This window comes from Lepisma saccharinum, chromosome 6 (assembly GCF_977018435.1).
Source record: "Lepisma saccharinum chromosome 6, izLepSacc3.1, whole genome shotgun sequence".
Taxonomy (NCBI): domain Eukaryota; kingdom Metazoa; phylum Arthropoda; class Insecta; order Zygentoma; family Lepismatidae; genus Lepisma; species Lepisma saccharinum.
Genome location: NC_139234.1, coordinates 16,703,730 through 16,725,261, shown reverse-complemented (window position 1 = coordinate 16,725,261; position 21,532 = coordinate 16,703,730). Strand labels below are relative to the sequence as shown.

The window sequence follows — 21,532 nt, the reverse complement described above, 5'->3', positions numbered from 1 at the left end:
CCACCCACACCCATGCCTTTGGCACCAGGAATGTCGAAAGGTCGTACTTCTATTGCAAAAATTTTGTTTTGAAACGCCAAAATTGAGAAAGAAGCAATGTTTTCAAAACCAATGAGAAAATTAAACTTTACTAATTGTTAATTACATACCTCTACACTCGTGCAGAACTCAAAACATGTATCTCCGATCATTATCCAAGTTACAGTATGTGAAAAAGTAACATACTACAAGAAAAAGATGCTTGCGATACCGGTGTCACAAGCCGTCCTTAAGGGAAAGTGCTGTGACGCCAGTGTCATGGCCCGTCCTTTAAGGGTTAAGATCAAGGTATAAAAAAGGTAAACGTTCCACGTTTAAAAAAGGTAAAGTTCCCTGTGCCATGAAGGCACATTTAGGGGATGTGGGCGGTAGAGCCCAACACATTCTCGATCTCGGCCATTTTTTGAGGTGATGTGATCAGCACCATACTCCGGCTGCCTTTAACCCCACCCCCAATGTACCCATTTATTTGAGGCTGGGTGAGCCCCAGAGGCACTTTATGCAGGGACAAGGCTGGAAAATTCTGACCTTAGATCACGAACCTGGGTCAGATGCCTACCGACTAGATCACAACGGCTCCAAGGTCAAGGTGTACCTTAATGTCACACAGGAGCTTTTACAGATGGCAAGAGCAGTTAATATTCATTACAATCAACATTGTGATGAACAGTGTGCTATGAAAGACAAGGAGCAAAGGAAGAAACAAATGAACGAAGGGGAAAAGGCAGAGGAATTAGAAAGGCTGATGAAGATGGACAATAAAAATATTACTATACAACAGAAGGAAGCAAAACTGGAGAAGCCGAGACAAGAACAGAACGATTGCTCAAAGCTACTGAGGAAAAAGACATGGTGGGAGTCATGACACAGCAATGGAAGAAGTGAAGAAGGAAAGAATGCAAGTCGACGAAGTGCATAAAACGAGGAGTTTCAACTTTTATCAGCATAATGCATAATTTTGTCCAATGAAAACATCTTACCAATATAAAAATGGAGATGGTCGAAGCCAGATAATACTTTTAAAAAAATGAAATCCTACTTTTACTCTTTGCATGTCAGTGGCTCCGTGCACCTCGATATTGTCAGCACCAGGAACCGAGTATTAATCGCACAGCTGCAAATGTAGTCCAAGACAAATTTGCCGGAAGGACCATCGAAGGGTCGTTATGCGGCAGGAGCTCGCCCTAGTAAAATTGAATTGGACCCAACCCCCTTGCACCTCAGGTAAGGAAGAAGAGGACACAGCCACAAGCCATAAATTTTTGATCTCCAGGAGGAAGTTGGTTTGAAGCAGGCAGTGATGCCAACCCTAGCACAATTTGAGGTCAGTTTCACTTAGCACCCTGTGTTTGCATAATGGGAAAATCTAGCATAATTTGCAAACTTGCTTCTCTGGGAGGTAGAAATTCACTTCAATGGGCAATAATTTTGAGAAATTTAAAATAATTATATCCAGATCTTATTTCCTGTCAACATGCTTTCCCAATCACATCCTTTTCTATTTTCTCTCCAGTTTACCCCGCAAGGAACATTTTATGGAAAGGAATGGTAGAAAATTGTGGGCCACAAATAAAACAAAATGTTCCACTTTGTACTTGATGAATCATTTCAAACTCTCTCTAGTTCAATGTTGAAATCATCTTGGAAAGTACGCATAACTTAAAATTACAATCATCCAAAAAAATATTTATAATGAATTACTAATTATCAATAATAGTAATTCATTATTATATAGATCTTAGCACCACTTATCAGCATTTAGCATAATTTCACAGATTAATCAGCACTTTTTCTTATCGAGATATTGGCAATTCTGGACAGACCCATCTGCACTTTCGGGCTTTGTCCATCACTTCGTATGCTCCCTCCAAGGTATTGGTGGGAACCCCAATTTTGTCGGTGCATGTGAAAAACTTGATACTGGCGTAGGTGTAAATGAAAAGATCAGTCAATTGTCAGTATTTGGTCAGTTAAATCGGCAATTTTGACCATTTGACTAGTTTCCACCCCTGCAATGCAAAAAATGAAGGTTTCATGCACAAATGAAAAATTGCCCAAATTAAATTCTTACTTTATTGTATCCACAAAAAAAAAAGCCAGTCAAGTGTTTCCATTTTAAATCACATTTGTTTCTTCTCCAGAGATGTCTTCGCAAATTTCAGTTCAGTTTGCATATTAAGGTAAGAGCAAAAATCATCTCCGCACACACATTCACATACAAACTCATACTGTTAACATTTACTCTATTTAATCGAACAAAACAATTAACATATCTTAACAATTAATATATTAACTTCCAAGTAACGCATATATTAATATTTTCCTTTACAAATAAATCACTCTTCTCCTTTCTTCTTTGTACTGAAAAAAGGGATCTTGAGTTGCTTCAATTTATTATTGTTGTTGTTGTTGCTGCTGCTGCTCCTCCTCCTCCTCCTCCTCCTGTTCTTCCTGTTGTTGGTTCCCTGGGTTCAACCGTTCTCCCCAGTTGAAGCCACCAGGTCGCTCCTCTGGCAAGGGAGCATAACCTGCATTGTCCTGGTGAGGGTCGAACAAAGTCTTCCTGCAAAATATTAAAAACCATAAGAAAGTGAATATTTCACATCACGTGTTGCCAGCATTGTAAAATTAGTAAAGACCAACTGTCACAATATGTGTCTTTTCTTGATTATCCAATTTTTTTAGATCATTGTTGAAAAGATTCTCTCGGGCTATCGACCAGGTGAGTTGTGGAAAGGATTCCAAGCTCTCAAAAGCTTGGAATCCTTTCCACAACTCACCTGATTGATAGTCCGAGAGAATCTTTTCATCATTCGTCGCCAGGAAAGCTTCAAGTCTTACTTTTAGATCATTGTCATAAAACTCATCAAGATATTTCAAGTCTTCTGCACTATACTTGTGGGAAATATCTTGGAAATGGTAGTTTTCACTATAAAAAAATGCAAAAACAATAGCCAACAAAAAAAATAGTGTGTAGAATTTCAGATTTTGCAATGTCAGGAAATTTTAAACATTTCCCATTCATAAAATGTCCAGACTTCGTCACAAATTTTCCTGTTCCAGATGCCAGGATTTTAAAAATATTCCAAGACCCAGAAATTTCCATCCAAACGCCTACTCGCAATGTGCTGGATGATGCAGCTGTCACTTTATGCAAGATCAGGAAATGGCTAGCTATATTAGCAAGGAGATCTTTTTAAGTTTTTACACCTTCTAATCAATTGTAATATTTTACTGTATATTGCCGATAAGCTTTCCAGGAAGAATCTAGGTCAATTCAAAAATCTGAACCAAGGGAAGGCATGTGTTGAGATTTTTGTCTTGACTAATAAGAAGATATTAAAAAATGTTCATCTATGCCTGAGCCAAATCATCATTCTTGCACTTGTATTGTTTACTATGCAACTGTGATATGATCTGTGGGTAGCAATCAGTAGGAATGTTATAAAGACAAGACTGGGCAGCGCCTCTGTCTACAGTTCCAAGTGTCTCCATCTCTGTGTCATCTTGATTTATACCCCCAAAGTCTTGAACGAGGCCAAGATCTTTGGTCTCATCTCAAGTTTTGAGAAGACCGAGACTGGTCTCGACTCCGTACCATCTCTAGCAATCATATTCCACATTTATTGTTATACAAAAGTTTGAACTTTATGCTACATGTCGTCAGCATCATAAACAGTGTAAAAGACTAATATCTAGACATGTGCAATAAATAATTGTCCAATTTCTTTAAACCAACCAGGTTATTCAACAGGGACCAAAAAAAAACAACCTATAAGTGTTACACATGGATTAAAATGGCTTAAAAACTCACCAATGAATGCTATGGGGCCATGTCCAGTCACATCTAGACTTCTATAGATTTTTTACAAACTGCTAATGAGAATAATTTATACAGTAACTAATTGGCATTCGATTCAAATTTCATTACAGAAAATTTTATCTTGCTTTCATGGTTTCCTAAATAGCAATGGTTCTTTTTTTAAATTTTATCTTTTTGGTATTTTATACCTACAAAATATATTTGCATTGTTTGATGTTGCTATAATTCTGCCCCCCCCCCCCCTTTTTAATATGTTTACTCATGTTTGAGTAAAAGGTAAAAGCTCGCAAAGATCATGGTTTTTATGACGTTAGGTCAGTATTGCACAGATATTTCTGCCCACCGACTTTTGTTTCCATCTTTAGTAGAATTGATTTGTTTTGATTAGTGACTGCAATAGGCAATGGACAGGCTGATTGAGAAAATTAGTTCGTAATTCAGTTCAATCAACTTGCCAAATTTAATATTTATAGCTCCAATGTTTTCAGAGATGTTGCAGACTTATAATTGTTTGACTTTGTATGCTAAGTTGCATTTAGTTTCTCTTCAATTGTATTCAATTTCACATTTGGTACTTCCCAAGATATGGATATGCCACTTTTGATTGATTGTTCTCTTGACAGACAGACAGATGTGCCAATCAAGTTGGTTCAAGTTAGGCTTACGAGTTCACCAAATTTTCTCTCATTACAGTTTACCCTTTCTTTGCATAAATGTACTTTTTCAAGCTTCTGCTTATTATATGGCGTACAGTTTTAGAAGCAATATCGGGCAGTGCCACATAGAGCCTGTCCGTGGTGACTAGCCAATGGCAGGGGTGCAACGCTGTACAGTTAGGAAACTGCAGCATGCAAGTTAAACACAGTGTTCCGTATTTTTCTTGCAGGCAAGAAGTTTTCATAAAATTCACCACTTTGAGGTTCATCATAAGATGGGGCAAGACATTTTGAATCTAACTGTCTAAGTCCCATAAATTTCAGTCGCCTACAGCCGGAGTTATCGTTTCTTGAAGAAACACTGGGAAACAATGACCCTTTCATTTTCCTTCCACCTGTTTTTGTACGTTGCGAGTTGTTGTGTCTTGGGAAACAATGGGTGTTAAATTTGTCTCAATACAGAGTAAGTCAAAATGATGGACCCGATTACAGAAATTTATTCTGTGAAATCTAATAAACATATGTTATTGTGAGACATCCGCTTCGAAAGGTTAACTTTCAAAGTTTAGTTTCCACACAGTGTTTCCACTTTCTACAGCTAGGAGTCAGCAGCGAGCAGGAAAATGGCATTGACTGGAGAACAGAGATCTTTCTGTGTGCTTGATTATCATGTGAATAAGTCTGTGATTAGTGTGCAATGGCATTTCCGTACCAAATATTGGAGAGAACCACCTACGGAAAAGGCCATTCATAAGTGGTATGAACATTTCAGAGATTCGGGCTGCATCTGTAAACGAAAATCGACTGGCCGGCCGTCCGTTGACTGGGGAAGAGACAGTGGAACGAGTGCGCACATGTTTAGTGCGGAGTCCACAGAAGTCCACCTACCGGGCACCGAGAGAACTCCAACTTCCACAGAAAACTGTCTGGCGGGTTCTGCGGAAACGTTTACAAATTAAACCCTACCACTTGGAACTAGTTCAAGCCTTAAAAGACACTGATTATGCTTTGCGCACATCCTTCTGTGCCGATTTCCTCACATTAATGGAAACGGATGGGTTCTCTGAGAGGTTAATTTACAGTGATGAAGCAACTTTTCACCTTTCAGGGAAAGTGAATAGACACAACGTAAGGATTTGGGGAACTGCTAACCCCCATGAATTTGTGGAACACGAACACGATTCTCCCAAAGTGAATGCCTTTTGGGCCATTTCCCATGAAAAGATTTATGGGCCCTTTTTCTTCCATGAACGTACTGTGACAGGACTTGTTTTCCTTGATATGCTGCAACTATGGCTCCTTCCACAGCTTGCAGAGGATAGCACAGATTTCATTCTCCAATTGGATGGTGCCCCTGCACATTACCATGGCAGCATTCGGGACCATCTCAATGGGGCATTGGAACAATGTTGGATAGGCCGTGCATCTCCGGAGGATCAACCTCTCCTTCATTGGCCACCTCGACCCCCCCGACTTGACCCCATGTGATTTCTTCATGTGGGGTTTTGTCAAGGATCGTGTTTACATACCACCACTTCCAACAACAACATTGAATGACCTGCGTGCACGCATCACAGCAGCCATTGCTGATATTGACCGCAACATGCTACACAAGGTTTGGCAGGAGATAGACATTCGGCTTGACGTGTGCCGTGTTACGCAAGGTGCTCACATAGAACACTTGTGATTTGTTTGAAAAAAAACTTTTGACTGTTTACCTTTTTTTAGCACATGTTTCACAATAACATTTGTTTATTATATTTCACAGAATAAATGTCTGAAATTGGGTCCATCATTTTTGACTTACCCTGTATACACAATGACCCTCTGTTCTCAAACATTGTGAGTCTGAGTCAGTTTGAGTTCAGCATTTCCATATCAAGGGTGATGTAAAATTATTCACTTATCGTACGCCACAAAGAACAGCTGTGAGAGGATTATATAGTTGGATATTGAACACCTTTTTCTTCTAAAAGCGTATACGGTACAGTGCTCTAAAACCAATATGCATAGAGCAATGTATAAGTCTATAAAGCTTAGAAAAGGGCATTCAACTGTGCAGTACACTTCAACCATTGCTAGTAGTGAGTATAATGGCATCTGCTAAGTAACTGGTGAGTATATTGGAGCTGATGAATTGCAGTGTCAGTAGATGTGTGTACTTCATCGATATGGCATGAGCGGCTATGTGTGTGTGTATTAAAGTGCCAACTCTTATCATTAGAAAAGAACCAATTGATTCAGCGTAATACTTACAGCAGCCGAGGTGTTATAAGTAGCTTAAACCCTCCCCTCTGGTTGGGGAAAACATCCTCCATGAAGTAATAGATGTGGCCAACCGCCATACCCATTAAGTCCACCCATATGGCATTCCCCAACAGAACCGAGAAGCCGAGGAGGACCCACGGCAAGTAGGGAGCCTATGGGAACAAGCATATATAATTTTTAAATTGACACTGCAAAGGTATGTATGCAATACACAATGCTTAATACATTCTTGTGCAATACTGTAAGTTCATTTTTAATATTTTGTTTAAGGATGAACAAATACAATATTTTTTAAATTTAACAATCTGTTATAAAATTGTGAAGATTATGAATGGCTCATTCACTTCATTAATTAATACATATAACCTGGTATGTTTTGCCTTAGCAGATGTGTATTTAGACATTTACTTTATAAAACCAGAGCACATAAATCATATATTTTTACATTCATAAAAAAGCAATTGCAGAATTGTGCACTAAATTAAAGGGTATTTTATACATATTTTATATATATGTGGATGGATCAGAAAAAAAGGTTACAACAAGCATTCTGTGAATGCACGAAATAGAAGGTAAGTAATTGGTTTACCCGGAGGTGCAACAGATGGTGTCATATATGCGTGGCGAGTTTCAACAACTTTACATTTACCGTCAGTGGCATATTAACCGATGCAATGGTGAGATGATTGCAGAATTGGTCTGCCGTGGAAGTGTATGGTGAGAGTGTTATCAGTAGACAACATGTTGCGAAATGGTGTAGGTCATTTGACTTAGGAAGTTAGGATGTGGCAAGCTGCCATAGTGTACACAGTGAACGTCCAAGTTGGACAACACCAGACGTGAATATGGCGCGAGTGGAAGAAATGATTCAGGTGGGAAGTGTGGAACCACCTCCATACAACCTAGACTTGGCCCCAGCAACTATTTCCTTTTTCCCCAGCTGAAAGCACACTTCTCTGAAACACGGTTCTCGTCCGATGAAGATGTCCAGGCAGCTGCCACGAAGTGGTTCAATGAGCAGGGACATGATTTCTACCAAGAGAGCATCAACAAGTTGGTCCAGTGGTCTGATAAATGTCTCAATTGCCTTGGTGATTACGTGGAAAAGTAATGTGTGTTTAGCCTTCTTAGAATACATCATCAATTCATACCAGACAATACTGTTTTTTTTTATTTGTTGTAACTTTTTTTTCTGATCCATCCACGTATATCAGATACATCTATGTGCCTATATCAACCGATACCAATTAATCTGTAGCACACGTAAGATCCAAGTATTCCCAACTTTTCCATGACGATCCTAATCAAAAATATAACTAGGATTTCCATGCCAGCAGGAACCAGTGTTGGATATTTCATGACAATAATCATTGTATACACTGCTAGAATAGTCTCAATAGGCAGATTGGGATGGAGATAAAAATCATCCCTAGCAGAAATGATAATACACACTCCCCCTGCCCCCAATTTTGTCATTCTATTTCTGGTGGTTTCAGATACAGACAGTTACCCAGATAGATAGTCAATCTCTCAATCCTTACGTAACAGTACTTTTTCAAGCTTTTGCATATTAGTACCATAATGATTGGTAAAGCAACTACTCTCAGAAGTAGAGCGTAAAAAATACAATACCTGAAAAGGCAACAGTCCAAAAAAATTCATCCTGACATAAGGGTTCCTTCTGGACCACACGTACACTAACATTATCGTAAATGCCTGTCCTAGGAATAGTAGGTTTACAAAGAATGCAAAAATCTGAAAAGTGTTAAGGAAACTAATCTTGGAATAATATTATGTATCAGAAATACAGGACGATAATGGATGACTGCAACAGCTTAAAAAGAAATAAATCTGCACACACCAATTCTGTAATCTACTCCATCCCAGAGCAGCCAGTAATGGTGGCACAAACATGGCATCCTTCATGTACCCCCTAACAAAAACGTGAAATGGTAGTAGATTAGGAGAGCATGGAGGCCAAGAAAGAACTTTGTGATCATCACCCTTCTCACACTGTTCCTCATCATTTTAAAATGCTGATGCTCTCTAGTGGCAACAGGCTGAAACATTTTGGGGACAGGCTACTGAAACAAAACTTTCAGATTTCTGCCTCTACAAAATTAACAAACTAATGCAATTAATTAAAATCACCCTGTATATTACAAATGCAATTAACACAAGTCACACACACACTGTAAAAGATATTAGGTTGGTACTTTAGTATTATACAGACTACCTCATTTGTTAGGTTAGGTTAGGTTAGTAAACTTTAAAATGCAGTGTTCCTATTATGTATGTCCATGAGTGTTTCTTTTGGTTTCTCAGAAAACAGACGGTCTGAAATCAGGTAGTCCGTATAATACTAAAGTACCATTAGGTTTCCTACTGGTATATCATAAAAACAAAACAAAAAAAAATACACAACACTAAATTTGTAATTTTCGTTGTTTTTTCCCAGCTAATTTTGGCAAAACACACTGGTAAGGATAAATGGTTAGATGAAACTGGTTAACAGACATTCATCAAAAAATACTCAGTAAAATCGGAACCTTTGGTAGTGAGCCCGTGAGTTGACCACTTAATGCACTCTGCCATCGAGGGAGGTACAAGATTTTGAAAACCACATCAAACCAAATAGCAGTTTCAAACTTGACGAATAGATTAGTAAAAGCAACGGGTATTCAGAAACTTTGTTTCTTATTATTGAAATTTGTATTTTTGTAAAAAATACAAAGAAACGTAAAGGTTGCCTTAGTGAAGATTTGAACCAAAGAGCATTGCCATCAGTGGGCATTACATTAACTATTACACTATGGAAGATATCATTACTACTATGATCCACTTCATTAAAATAATCACACTGCATTTTCTTATTAAATTAATTTACATTTCTTATTTTATGTTGCTTTTCTGACACTTCTTTTGTGATAGTGGTGATTACATGAGGTAATCGTGGCTTTCAACCTGGGTTAATTACAACCTTAAGTTCTACTGTCACTGGTTAGTATTATAAATTAAACCTTCTGGTATTTCCTCATATTTACGTTAGATTAATGTGTTTAAAGGCATTTCTCTTGAGTTGCCAAAATTTGCGCCAGCCATGTGTTAGCACACAAAAGCAATTAATGTGACATTTCTTGAAAACTATACACTATATTTCAGTTCTATCTTTTTTGTCCTTTAGTTTATGTCTAAAGGTATGATATATTCGAATTACAAAACAATACATCCATTCTTACTATTATTAACAAGCACCGTTTGAAAAAGCCCTTTGTTTCCCTTTTGTTACTATGGGATAAACTGAAGATAAAAAGCTGTTACTTCTCAACCACTGCATCTTTTTTAACAATTTAAATTCGAATTGTAAGAATGAGTATTTAAGTAACATCCGACAAAGGTCCAGGGGGGATGTGACCGCAAAGGACCAAAGCTCAAAATGTTCCGTAATTACACAAAATTTCCGAACCTCATAAAATTTTTTTTAAAAAAAAGTTGCGACATGTGCATTACATATCCTCATAACCTCATAAAGTGGTCTTCTGTCGTGCTTCCCTCCAAAATATTTGATCCATAGTGCCGATTCTGGAAGCGAATTTCTGGACATTGTCCCAAAGCTGGCAACACTGCCGCTTTATATAATGTTGTTATTTTTTACTTAGGAAGTATCAGTCTCAGCCTGATTTCAATGAAACTTTGCACAGTTGTAGGAATGTACGACCACCACAGACATTTTTTTTCATTCACTTTGATCTATTCATCTTTCTTCTTCTCCTTCCTTTAACAAGAATTATTGGGAGGCACAATGTATAAATATTATCTCCGCTAAAAGCCTTGTCTTTAAGAAAGGAAACAAATTTCATCTGTCTGCGACAATTAGTTGTTAGTTTGAAAAGCACATGCTTGAAAAGGTGCCAGCTTCAACAAGAATACAGGCACGTGAGAGGTCCGGCATCTAAGGTTACGTTTAATTTGGTGAGAGAATTTTTTAATACGTGTTAAAACTTAATTAATGGGCATGCTTTTCAGGGAGACTTTAATTAACTATTTTGTCAGTGTTTCAGGAGAATCTATGAACAGAAAAAGAAAATTCTATGTTTGCACTCATGAAAAATGACATCTGTTTACATATCTCTTTGGAGCCCATTGATTATGCTTTGCCACATGCCCTTTCTTAAGAGTCTTAGATCAGCAAATCCTGAGTGATTCTGGGTTTCATGTTTTCTGACTGGAGAGAGAGTAAAACTGATAAAAAAAGATAAAGTGTTCCCCTGTGCTTAGCACCACGCCATGAAGGCATATAGGGGGTGTGGGGGGAGCTAATACAATGGGAAACTCTTGCCATAAGGTTAACGAGGTCATGCTTAACGAGGTCATGCATCGAGCATTGTAAAAGAATCAATGAAGGTATACAGTCATGCATTCACATCATTTTCATTCAATCAGCTGGTTCTAAGAGGTCTGTTTTCCAGAATAAAATTGCCAGTGACTTTAGCAAGGTAATGCAAGTAACTTAAAATATACGAGGGGGTACCCAAAAAAAATAATGGAATAGCGCTGCGCTGGGCAAATTTTTCCCCGCTAGGCAAGCATCGAGCAACTCATTGTGAGTTCAGTACACTCAGTGGCTTCGCTGGGGAAGGTTGTCTCCGGTCACGGTGATATTTTTCGTAAAAGCAGTTTCGATCGCCCTAGTTTTTTGTGATGGCCGATGTAAGAGAACAGCATGACTCTCTTGCCCCATGGCCCTTACTCACCTGACCGTGCTCCGTGAGACTTTTTTTTATTTGTTTTCCCGAATGAAGAGGGACATGGAAGAGGTAAAGAAAAAAATGAGGAAGGAGCTGTCAGCCATCACAACATATGAGTTCCAAGAATGGAATCACAGATTGGACAAATGTATTCAGTGTCATGGAGAGTACTTTGAAGGTGATAAGGTTGTTTTGTAATTAAAAAAAAAAAGGCTTTTAGCAAAAAATTCTGGTTTCTTTTGGGTACACCCTCGTAGATAACTATGGTATGTTTACAAACTAACATGCTACCAATGATTGTAACGTATGTAACTAAATATTATATATTAGGGCTTAAGACTATTGAATATTCCATGGGCCTGTAGGGTGAGTGCTACGCAGCACAATTTGACAGTCTAGAACATTTCCTGGAAATAGTACCAAATCCATGATTTCCATCAATTGTGTACTAGTATTACTGAGTAAAATGGATTTTCTTACGAAATTACTGCTATTTGGTATTCTATCTTATATGTAAAATTACCAATTTCTAAAAGTAAAACTAGTACATCAATGTGGTACAGTTTCCAAGAAATACTTTTATATTAAAAATGTATAAATATTCTGAACTACTTTTAAGTTGTTACAACATTCAAGAATTTGTTTCGGAATCACTGAGTATCTGTTCACAGTATGGGTGGTTTAGAAAGGATACTATCATGCAGATGCCACCAAACAAGAACATCATAACGAAGTCAGCCGTCTTCCCTCGGAAAGACCCCTCCTCCAGCATCCTGCAGTAGCGGTACGTGAATATCATGTTGAAAAAGAAATTGAATCCTACCGTTCCAAAGAACAGGAATGCAGTCACAAGTCGCCATAGCTGAAAGATAGAATTGGTCTCAATCATAAGAATCATTTTAGGCCTAAAAGATAAAATACTTTCTGTCTAACTAACTAACACTCTAGCCTTCTTAAACCCGAAGGTTCATGGCTGCAGCAACACAGGCCTTCCTTCCATCTGTCCCTATCTTGAGCAAGATCTATATACTCTTTTCCATCCCTACCAATTTCCTTTCCTTATGTTCCTCTTTCAATGTAAGGGACCAAGTTTCACACCCATATAATACTACAGGCAAAATTACTGTTTTGTATATTTTAACTTTTAGTTTCTCAGATATTAAACGAGAAGACAAAAGTTTATGAAGAGAGAAGTAACATGCATTTCCTGAATTGAGCCTACTTTTTATTTCCTCTTTAATATCATTTTCACTTGTTAATATTACTCCTAAGTATTTGAATTTGGAAACTGGTTCAAACGAGTTGTTATCAATAATTAGATTTTGATTATTACCTAACACTTAGTTTCAGCCTGTAAACATATATTTAGTTTTATCTTTGTTAACTTCCAAACCTATCTCTTTAGCAGTTTTGAAAAATATTTTAGCATTATTCTTAATTGTATTTATATCATCCTCTAATAAGTTTACATCATCTGCGTCGCACCATTTAATTTTAGTCCTTTGTTAGTTTCTTTTACCTTCCTAACAGAATATTCTAAGGCAAAATTAAAGAGCAATGGAGATAATGCATCTCCTTGTTTTAACCCATCATGAATTGTAAATTTGTCAGACACATTAATACCCACACGAATTTTACTTTCTGTTTCACTGGTGCATACTTTTATCATACTAACAAGCTTCTTAGGTATTCCAAACTCTACTAATATATTATATAATTTTTCTCTTTTGACCAAATCATATGCTTTTTTGAAATCAATGAATAGCTGATGGGCGTTTTAATAATATTCCCACTTTTTTTTTGATCTGTAGTTGATCTGTTACGTTTAAATCTACATTGATAACCACCTATAATTTCATTAGCATATGGGGTTAGTCTTGTTAAAAGAATGTTAGATAATATTTTATATGTTGTTGAAAATAGAGAAATTCCATGGTAATTATTGCAGTTCATTTTATCACCTTTTTTAAAAAGAGGAACAATTATGGATTCTTTCCACTGTTGAGGGATTTCTTCCTTATTGCATATTAAACAAATTAATTTATGAATTTCCACCATATTTAATTAACTCAGCTGGTATTAAATCAATGCCAGGTGCTTTGTTATTCTTTAGCCTTTTAATAGCATCTTTAACTTCAGTCCAGTTAGGTTCTGGAACTAAAGGTTCTGCTGTGTGGACTTCATTTACTTCTGATTTATCTCCTACATGAACATTTAAAAGGTCATTAAAGTAGTTCTTCCAGCTATTTAGAATGTCGCTTGGGTCAGTTAGAAAATCACAGTCTTTACCTTTTATGAAGTTTACTTTAAGTTGCCACCCCTTTCCAAATTCATTTACACCTTTATATAAATCTCTGATATTTTTGTTTTTGCTGTTTGTTTCAATTTCGTTAATTTTGCATTTCAAGTAATCTCTTTTTTTACTTCTAAACGTGTGGTTAACTTCTCGCTTTATTCTATTATAATTGCTTAGATTTGTATCATCAGAGTTATTTAACCACCTAAGTCTAGCCTGATTTCTTATTTCTATTAGATTATGACATTCATTATCAAACCATGGCTTACTTTTTCTTGGTTTATGATATCCTATACTTTCTTTAGCTGCTGATTCTACTGCATTACATATGTGCTTCCAATTCTTATTTACATCTGTTTCATTTACATTTTCATCATCATTTAAATCCTGCAAAACATCAAATCTATTTGACAGTTTAATTTGGTAATCTTTCTTAATTCGTTCATCAGCAAATTTTCCTATATTAAATTTTATAACTTTTACATTTTGTTGCTTATGATTTATCACTGCGAGTCTTTCTCTTAATTTAGCAATTCCTGGCACAGTCAGCACCTCTATCTATGTGTACAAACGTCAATTATACTAGTATGCCTTCTCTTATCAATGAGAATATGATATATTTGATTATGAGTTTTACCATCTGGAGAAGACCAGGTATATTTATGGATATCTTTGTTTAAAGGTGGTACTTTTCACAATTAAATTCTTTGAGGTTGCAAAAGTAATCAATCTTGTACCATTATCATTACTTAATTCATGAAGCCTTTCATTACCAATCGTGGGTTTATATGTCTCTTCTTTGCTAACCTGTGCATTACAGTCACTTTCTGTCTTTTCACTTAACAGACCAAATACTAATTACTGGCCAACTTAATTACAACCTAGCAATAAATTATCATGTTAAATTAAAAACTGGGATTAATTTGAAAATATATTATCTTGCCCGCACATCCCCATAGGCCAGCCTTTGCACAGAACTCATTGAACACAAAACTAATTTTTTAATAAAGATTAAAATATATTTTAATTATCATACAAAAACATTTAAGGTAAAAAAATATGTTTTAAAAATAATGCTGCTGTAAGGTACTTTTGTAAAAAAAATATTAACAAACTCTTTCACTTTGCAATAGTTTTCTGCTCAGTTTTGGCACGCATTACCATTACATTCCCCACTCCTTGCATGAGTGCCATATTCATTCTTTCATTCCCATAATGTTACATATTATCTTGAATCACAAATGTAACAGTTGACTCCAGGACCAATTGTAGAGCTTTTTTATTGTGCTGATTTATTTTATATTGTGTCAATGACATAATGTTATTTACCACAGCATCTTTGCCATATTTTAAGTTTCCACTGGGACATTTATATGTATCATCCAAAATGTGGTACAAAAAAATCACAAATTACATTCCAAGATGGAAAAACTTACTTTTTTAACCATGTGAAAATTCTCAGAAGCTTCAAAGCATTCCAAAATAATTTTGGTAAAAATTTACTATCCTTCGGACACCTATAACCTATTCATTTCGTCAATATTTGACATCCATACTTACCTATCTGCTTCGTGGAACATTCCTTATGGTGTATTGACGTTTTTTTTTCATCAAAGTAATTGCAAATTTTCACATTACCAGTACTTTTTTCTCGTAGTCTTTTCACTTGCCTGAGACACAATATGGCACGTACACCTCCCCACATAACCGTGCGTTGTGCTTTGTTGATTTTCATTCGTTATGCAGTGTTTCAACCTTTGGAACCTTTTTTTTTCTTCCACATTGTTTTACGAAGAAAATTGTAATGTTTCGTGGCGCTATCCGTGAATGGTTTTTGGGGCTATCCGTCCTGGAATCGGTGGGAAATTTAAACTAAAAAATTACTTTCGTTTGAAATTTTTGAGTCCAAATTTCCCACCGATTCTGGGCTCCGCTCCTGGGGTAATTGACCTACCGCCCCCACCTCCACTTCCCGGCTTTCTCTATAGAGTCTCTGTTAAAGGCATGTTAGAAATTGGCCGGAGTCACCTGCCCCCAAATGAGCCCCAAACTTTTATGTTAAATTTGAAGAATCCATTTCCAGGATACGGAAAACGTACCTGAATTTCAACACACATCCACGACACGTCATATTAGGCATATACCCACAGCCCATTCCTTCTAACGAGTAGCTTACATTCACTGCCACATTTCTGACATTCCTTTACTTTCTTCACAATCCCATGTTCAATTCAATTAAAAAATCCACTGGATCTTCCACACCCGGTACGAATTTCACCATGCATCCATGACACGTCATGTTTCTAACTTTCATTGCAAACTCAGACAGTTCGAAACACTGGATACCCAATGAACATGAACAAAACACAATCACGACACGTGATGATGTACGAAGGTGTATGCGCCAAAGGCTATTGTCCGTCGGAGAATTAATTTTCAACAATGAACATGAATTTCCCCTATCATACATGCCCACATCACACCAAACACCTTCCCGATGGTAGACAATACAGGAAGTAGTTTTTTCTGTAGAAATGAAGAAATCTGTCCGAACAATAGTAAACCAGTACCATAATTTTAACACCACATTGGTTATCACTGTATGAAACTAATATTTCAAAATGTGACTAAAATATGGATGACTGATAGACCTACAAAACAGCCATTCCATGCAACATAAATTAGCTCATGGCAAATCAGGGTGACCACCAAGAAAAAATTCAAGCATAATTGCAAGTTTTCAGGGCAAAATTTCTTAAAATTTCAAGGCTAATGATGTACTAAGACATTTACCTGTTTCGATACTATTTCTTTCTCTCTCTCTCTCTCAAATGTATTGTTATGCTCTCTAAAGTATATAATTTAATGTGGAAAACAATACATAAAAAGAATTACCTGAGGAGGGGGTAGAAGGAAAGAAGAAAAAAGGTCTTTCTCTCTCATCTCTCTCTCACCTCTTCTTTCCTCCCCACGGAATCACGTAAACTCATTTACAAAAATAATTATGCTTAATTAGAAGTGTGTCCCAAATCCAGTAGTGTAAATAGTGTATCATTTCCATGTTAAATTGATTTTTTTATCTGATAATATTACTTAGTAGAATACAGGCTTTCTTATATCATTGATCATTGTATTGGTAACATAGGCTAATTAACTACATTTTAACATGGAGATAATGACTATGTTTACTTAAGTTTTAATTTCACTGCATTTTTCACTTCATGATCAATATTTGAGTGACCACTACCACAGACAAATTACGGTTATAGGTGTACTACTGGGCTTCGAACAATACCACTCATTTTGCCCATTTCAGTTTTATTTCCTCGAGAGAAATGCTCTCCCTGCAGCACTCTAATAAGTAACACACAGGGTATAAAAATAATAAACTAAAATGATAGAACAATATACACCTACCTGGCCTTGTTTTAGAATAAGAATGGGATTAAAATACAACTGAAACGGCGACACCAAGTCAAGTTGCTGCAAATACAGAGAAATCATTATTAATGCTCTTACAATACATCTTAACACATGTAAATATGGTTCCAAACTAACATGAACGTAACTTCTCAGCTTTCACAAAATTGGAAGTGGCTCTTAAACTACTGTACTGTTCTACTTTCATTTAAACAAATTTAACTACTGATCAATTCAATCATAAAAATTCTAGCAAAACAGTGAAATTTTAAAAAAAATCTTGTTGCCAATCAAAAGTAATTTGAAAATTGACACTTTTTTCTTCAAAATTCCATTGTTTTCAGTATGAAAACAAAACCTATATGGCTCATAAAATCTAGCATGATTTGGTTGCACTGATTGCAGAATGTTATATTCTTTGTGTGAATGGTACAATATATAAATGTACACACACACACAACAACAAGAACATACTTCATGCTGTTCATCTAGGGCATCAAATTACTAAATTTCTTACCAAACAAAACACCTTGTGCTCCTTTCAATAATAAATGCATCTGAAAAATTACCTTACTTCCCTATCCCCTACACATATCAGCATATAACATACAACTTGGAAACTTCCACTATTTCAAGTTTTCATAACACTGTCTATAAATAAATCCCTGAAAACAAAATCAATTTCATCATCTCTAGCAACATGTATAGGTACTTGGTACACAAATGTACTCATGTCTACACTGTCAACTTTGTCATGCATTCATGTAATTTAGCAGTTAAATGTTTCAATGCAACAGTTATCTAATAGGGGTGACAATGGTAACGCTTCCAATTGTTTTATGATTATTTTCAAATTCTCATAGCAGGAAGACTAAGCCAAGCGTCAAGTCAACCTTGCAGCAGGTTTTCGCATATGTAGATCCAAACGTTCGCGCAAGAATATAGTTCCACTGAGATGGGTTCTATTCCGACACAACTGCATACTTGCAAGAAAACAGTTATTTAATTTGTAATATACAGACAAAATAATACATCCATTAGCAGGTATGGACTTAATTGGTTGCAATCACTGTGCAGACGAACTTAGAACCGCAGATTCGCCAACTGGAATATGTATTGCATTGGAGAGACACTGAAACTTTAGAGCAAGTCGAGCGAGACTGAATGCGATGCAGAGCGCGTGGAATCGGTGATACCAGTGTTGCACATCCCACTATTTTAACCCTATGTTTATTGTAGAGCGGCGAGAATGGCTGAATCTCCTGTTCAGCGCGAGGTTTTACCCGAATGTTTTTTGGGCTTCATCCGAAGGGAAATGCTCTTCAAAGTCAAGCAAGTTGTTTTAAATGTATAATCCTCTTTGCGGCAACAAGATCAAAGTAAAACAGGGCATGAGGTGATTTGCCATGAATGTGCGCACAAATTGTATCACGGGCGTTGAATGATTTGCGGTTTGAGTTTAGCAAGAGGAAACGATTGTTTGACGACAAAAGAATCTCCGCGGTATTAAAAGATATCGCAGTGAGAAGAAACATGTTTATTATTTGGACGAGACATCCTTAAACTCGGTGGGTCGGGGAAGGGGGAATAAAACATGGAAGGATACCACCGTGCAAAACCACTGCCAGGGCTGAAGAAACCGATGATAAAGGGAGAGGGGAAGGGGGGAGGCTTATTGTTTCACTCACTGGCGGCAATGAAAGCTTTGTTGAAGGCGCATATTTACTGTTCCGCGCAAAGAAAGGGAAGGGTGATTATCAGCAAGAAATGGACAAACCAAGATTTGAATCCTGGTTTAGTGAAGTGATTCATAAATTGAAACCAGAGTAATAGCGACAGACAATGCACCTGATTGTATATATCACCTATAACAAATCATGTTTTTTGGTGGTATAACTTGAAGTGCGTGTGTCTTACAGTAACGGATATATTGCGAACGAAGCAAACCATGTTTCTCATAAATGTATTTCTTTCTAAACCAAAAACAATAATTTGTCATTAAATTCAAGAGGGCCTATCGTTGTTTACTTTTATCTCCGTTTATTTTTCGTTTTGCGTGCTCGAAATATACACACATGCTCTCATGTTTTAGAAGTTATTTCGGCGCAGGAAGTACATTTAAAATTTTATGTTTCAGGAGACAAAGAGAAGCAAAAATACATTCCGCTTGACATGCATGCGGGTTTTGATGTGTTGTGCGGTTGGCAATACTGTGGATTTTCTCAGTGTCTGCGATGTAAGCAGCTCGGCGGTTGAGGCAAGACTGGCACGGAAGATTCTGAGCTCGTGGATTGATACATAAAACCTGCTGCAAACTTAGCCTGACGCGCGGCTTAATTATCTTAGAATTTTGGCAATCATTGTCACACGAAATTTGAACCTTCCTTAAAGTAATGAGCACTGTTTGTATTTCGAAAAAAAATAATATTTATATTGAAAAGAAACAAATGAAAATTACCTTACGCAAGCATGCGTGCTTCCAATGAACAATGTAGAAGTAAATCAGAACCTTAGCAGAATGCATTTAGGGACTTTATTTTAATGCTAAGAGAACCAAACCTCGCCTGCCTAACCTAACTATGAAAGCATACATTGAACAAAATCTTAAGTAATCACTAACTCCGTAGTATGTGTTGCATATTCGTAGAATGATGAAATCGCAATAAAACAAAAGGAACTTGGCCCATAATTTGATTGATTTGGTTTATTTTATTCCGCTTTTCTGTCACTTTTGTCTAATCGTGAAGATGATGTGCAATACAATGAAACGGTAACGGTTGCGATTGTTTTATGATTTCTCCTAGCACAAAGACTAATTATCGTAAAATTTTGGAAATCATTGTCACACGAAATTTGAACCTTCCTTAAAGTAATGAGCACTGTTTGGACTCTATAAAAAGTTATTTATGTTGAAAAAAACAACTTGAAAATTACCTTACGCACTTCTCATGGACAAGATATTCTCCGTCGACAAGTAACGGTAAATATCGTAGAAGCATTGGAATGAATGTAGAAGTAAATCAGAACCTTAGTAGAATGCATTTAGGGACTTTATTTTAATGCTAAGGGAACCATACCTAACCACGAAAGCATATATTGAACAAAACCTTAAGTAATTACTAAAACTCCGCAGTATGTGTTAACAGACGTACATCGAAATCGAACCATGTAAAAATTGCATTCGTAGCATGATGAAATCGCAATAAAACAAAAGGAACTTGGGCCGGCTTCTGTACTCTTCAACATAATTTATGTTGGGTCATTTAGCAAGTTAATAAACCATACCTTTTCTATTTTCAAAGCGTGCTCAATGTACAACATAAATCTCTGTAGCTCGAACACGCAAACTGTGAACATTACTAAATTATTATTTTGTTTACCAATTTAACATTATTGACAATAACACACTCTTGCAAAAAGATACGTAGTAAGTTACCACAGCTAATGTTGTTATGACACATGCAGTGGTATATGCTCTGGTGACCACTGGCATCTGCATATATTCTTGCTGGAATGTTTGATATGCCATGGTCTTTTTAAATTTTAGATATCTTCAGAAATCGTCATTTCACTAACACAAAAACTGTCGACGTCACAAATGCACTTCACTGTTATCAATTGTTCTCAGTAGTTTTAACCATCTTGATTCGAAAGAAATGCAATTCAGCAATGCCGCAACTGTCACATTCTGCAATGAAATAATGTTGAAAGTATACAAAAATGTCACGATATTAAACCACTTTATGATCCCATCCTGAAACGTATGGAATTACACTACAATAATACGGTAACGCCAGTCGAACTGCGCCATGTTGCCTTATTCGAGTACTACCACAGAGTACTACATAGTGCAGCAATCGAAGTGTTGTGTTTACAATCCAGTGGAATTTGCTAAAGTACCTACATTGAAGCGACAACTTCTTTGGAGTTGATGTGTAGCTATCTTATTTGTCCACGTCATGTTAATATCACGATTTCACGTTGCGTGGATATGGGAAGAATTAGTTGGAAACATTTCATCATTCCAGGGGGAGAGCACCACACCACCGTTTGGTATTCTATAATTATTGAGGATCCAGCGGGGGGGAGGGGCACGCGCCCCCAAAAGCCATGACAGTTATAAGTTCAATGTCCGTTAAGCGAAAGACACAGAACAACCCTTTATAAGTGTCTTGTACGTATGAGCAGGAACAACATTTCCTCTTTTCATAGCGACCTTACTTCATAACCCTCATCCCGCTGTCATGTGGATTTTATACGGGTTCGCCCGAAAACAAAATAT

At 36.7% G+C, this 21,532-nt stretch overlaps 1 protein-coding gene across 1 annotated transcript; it reads right to left on the bottom strand.

Moving 5' to 3' along the window:
- Positions 1–2,098: 2,098 nt before the first annotated feature.
- Der-2 (Derlin 2) lies at positions 2,099–21,105 on the bottom strand. The gene is made up of 6 exons (XM_083124575.1): positions 20,687–21,105; positions 17,248–17,313; positions 12,229–12,396; positions 8,419–8,541; positions 6,775–6,938; positions 2,099–2,602 (listed from the first exon to the last, which is right to left on the bottom strand). Exons 1-6 carry the CDS (start codon positions 20,777–20,779, stop codon positions 2,434–2,436), a joined length of 783 nt encoding a protein of 260 aa, XP_082980701.1. The 5' UTR covers positions 20,780–21,105; the 3' UTR covers positions 2,099–2,433.
- Between the last annotated feature and the right edge of the window lie 427 nt (positions 21,106–21,532).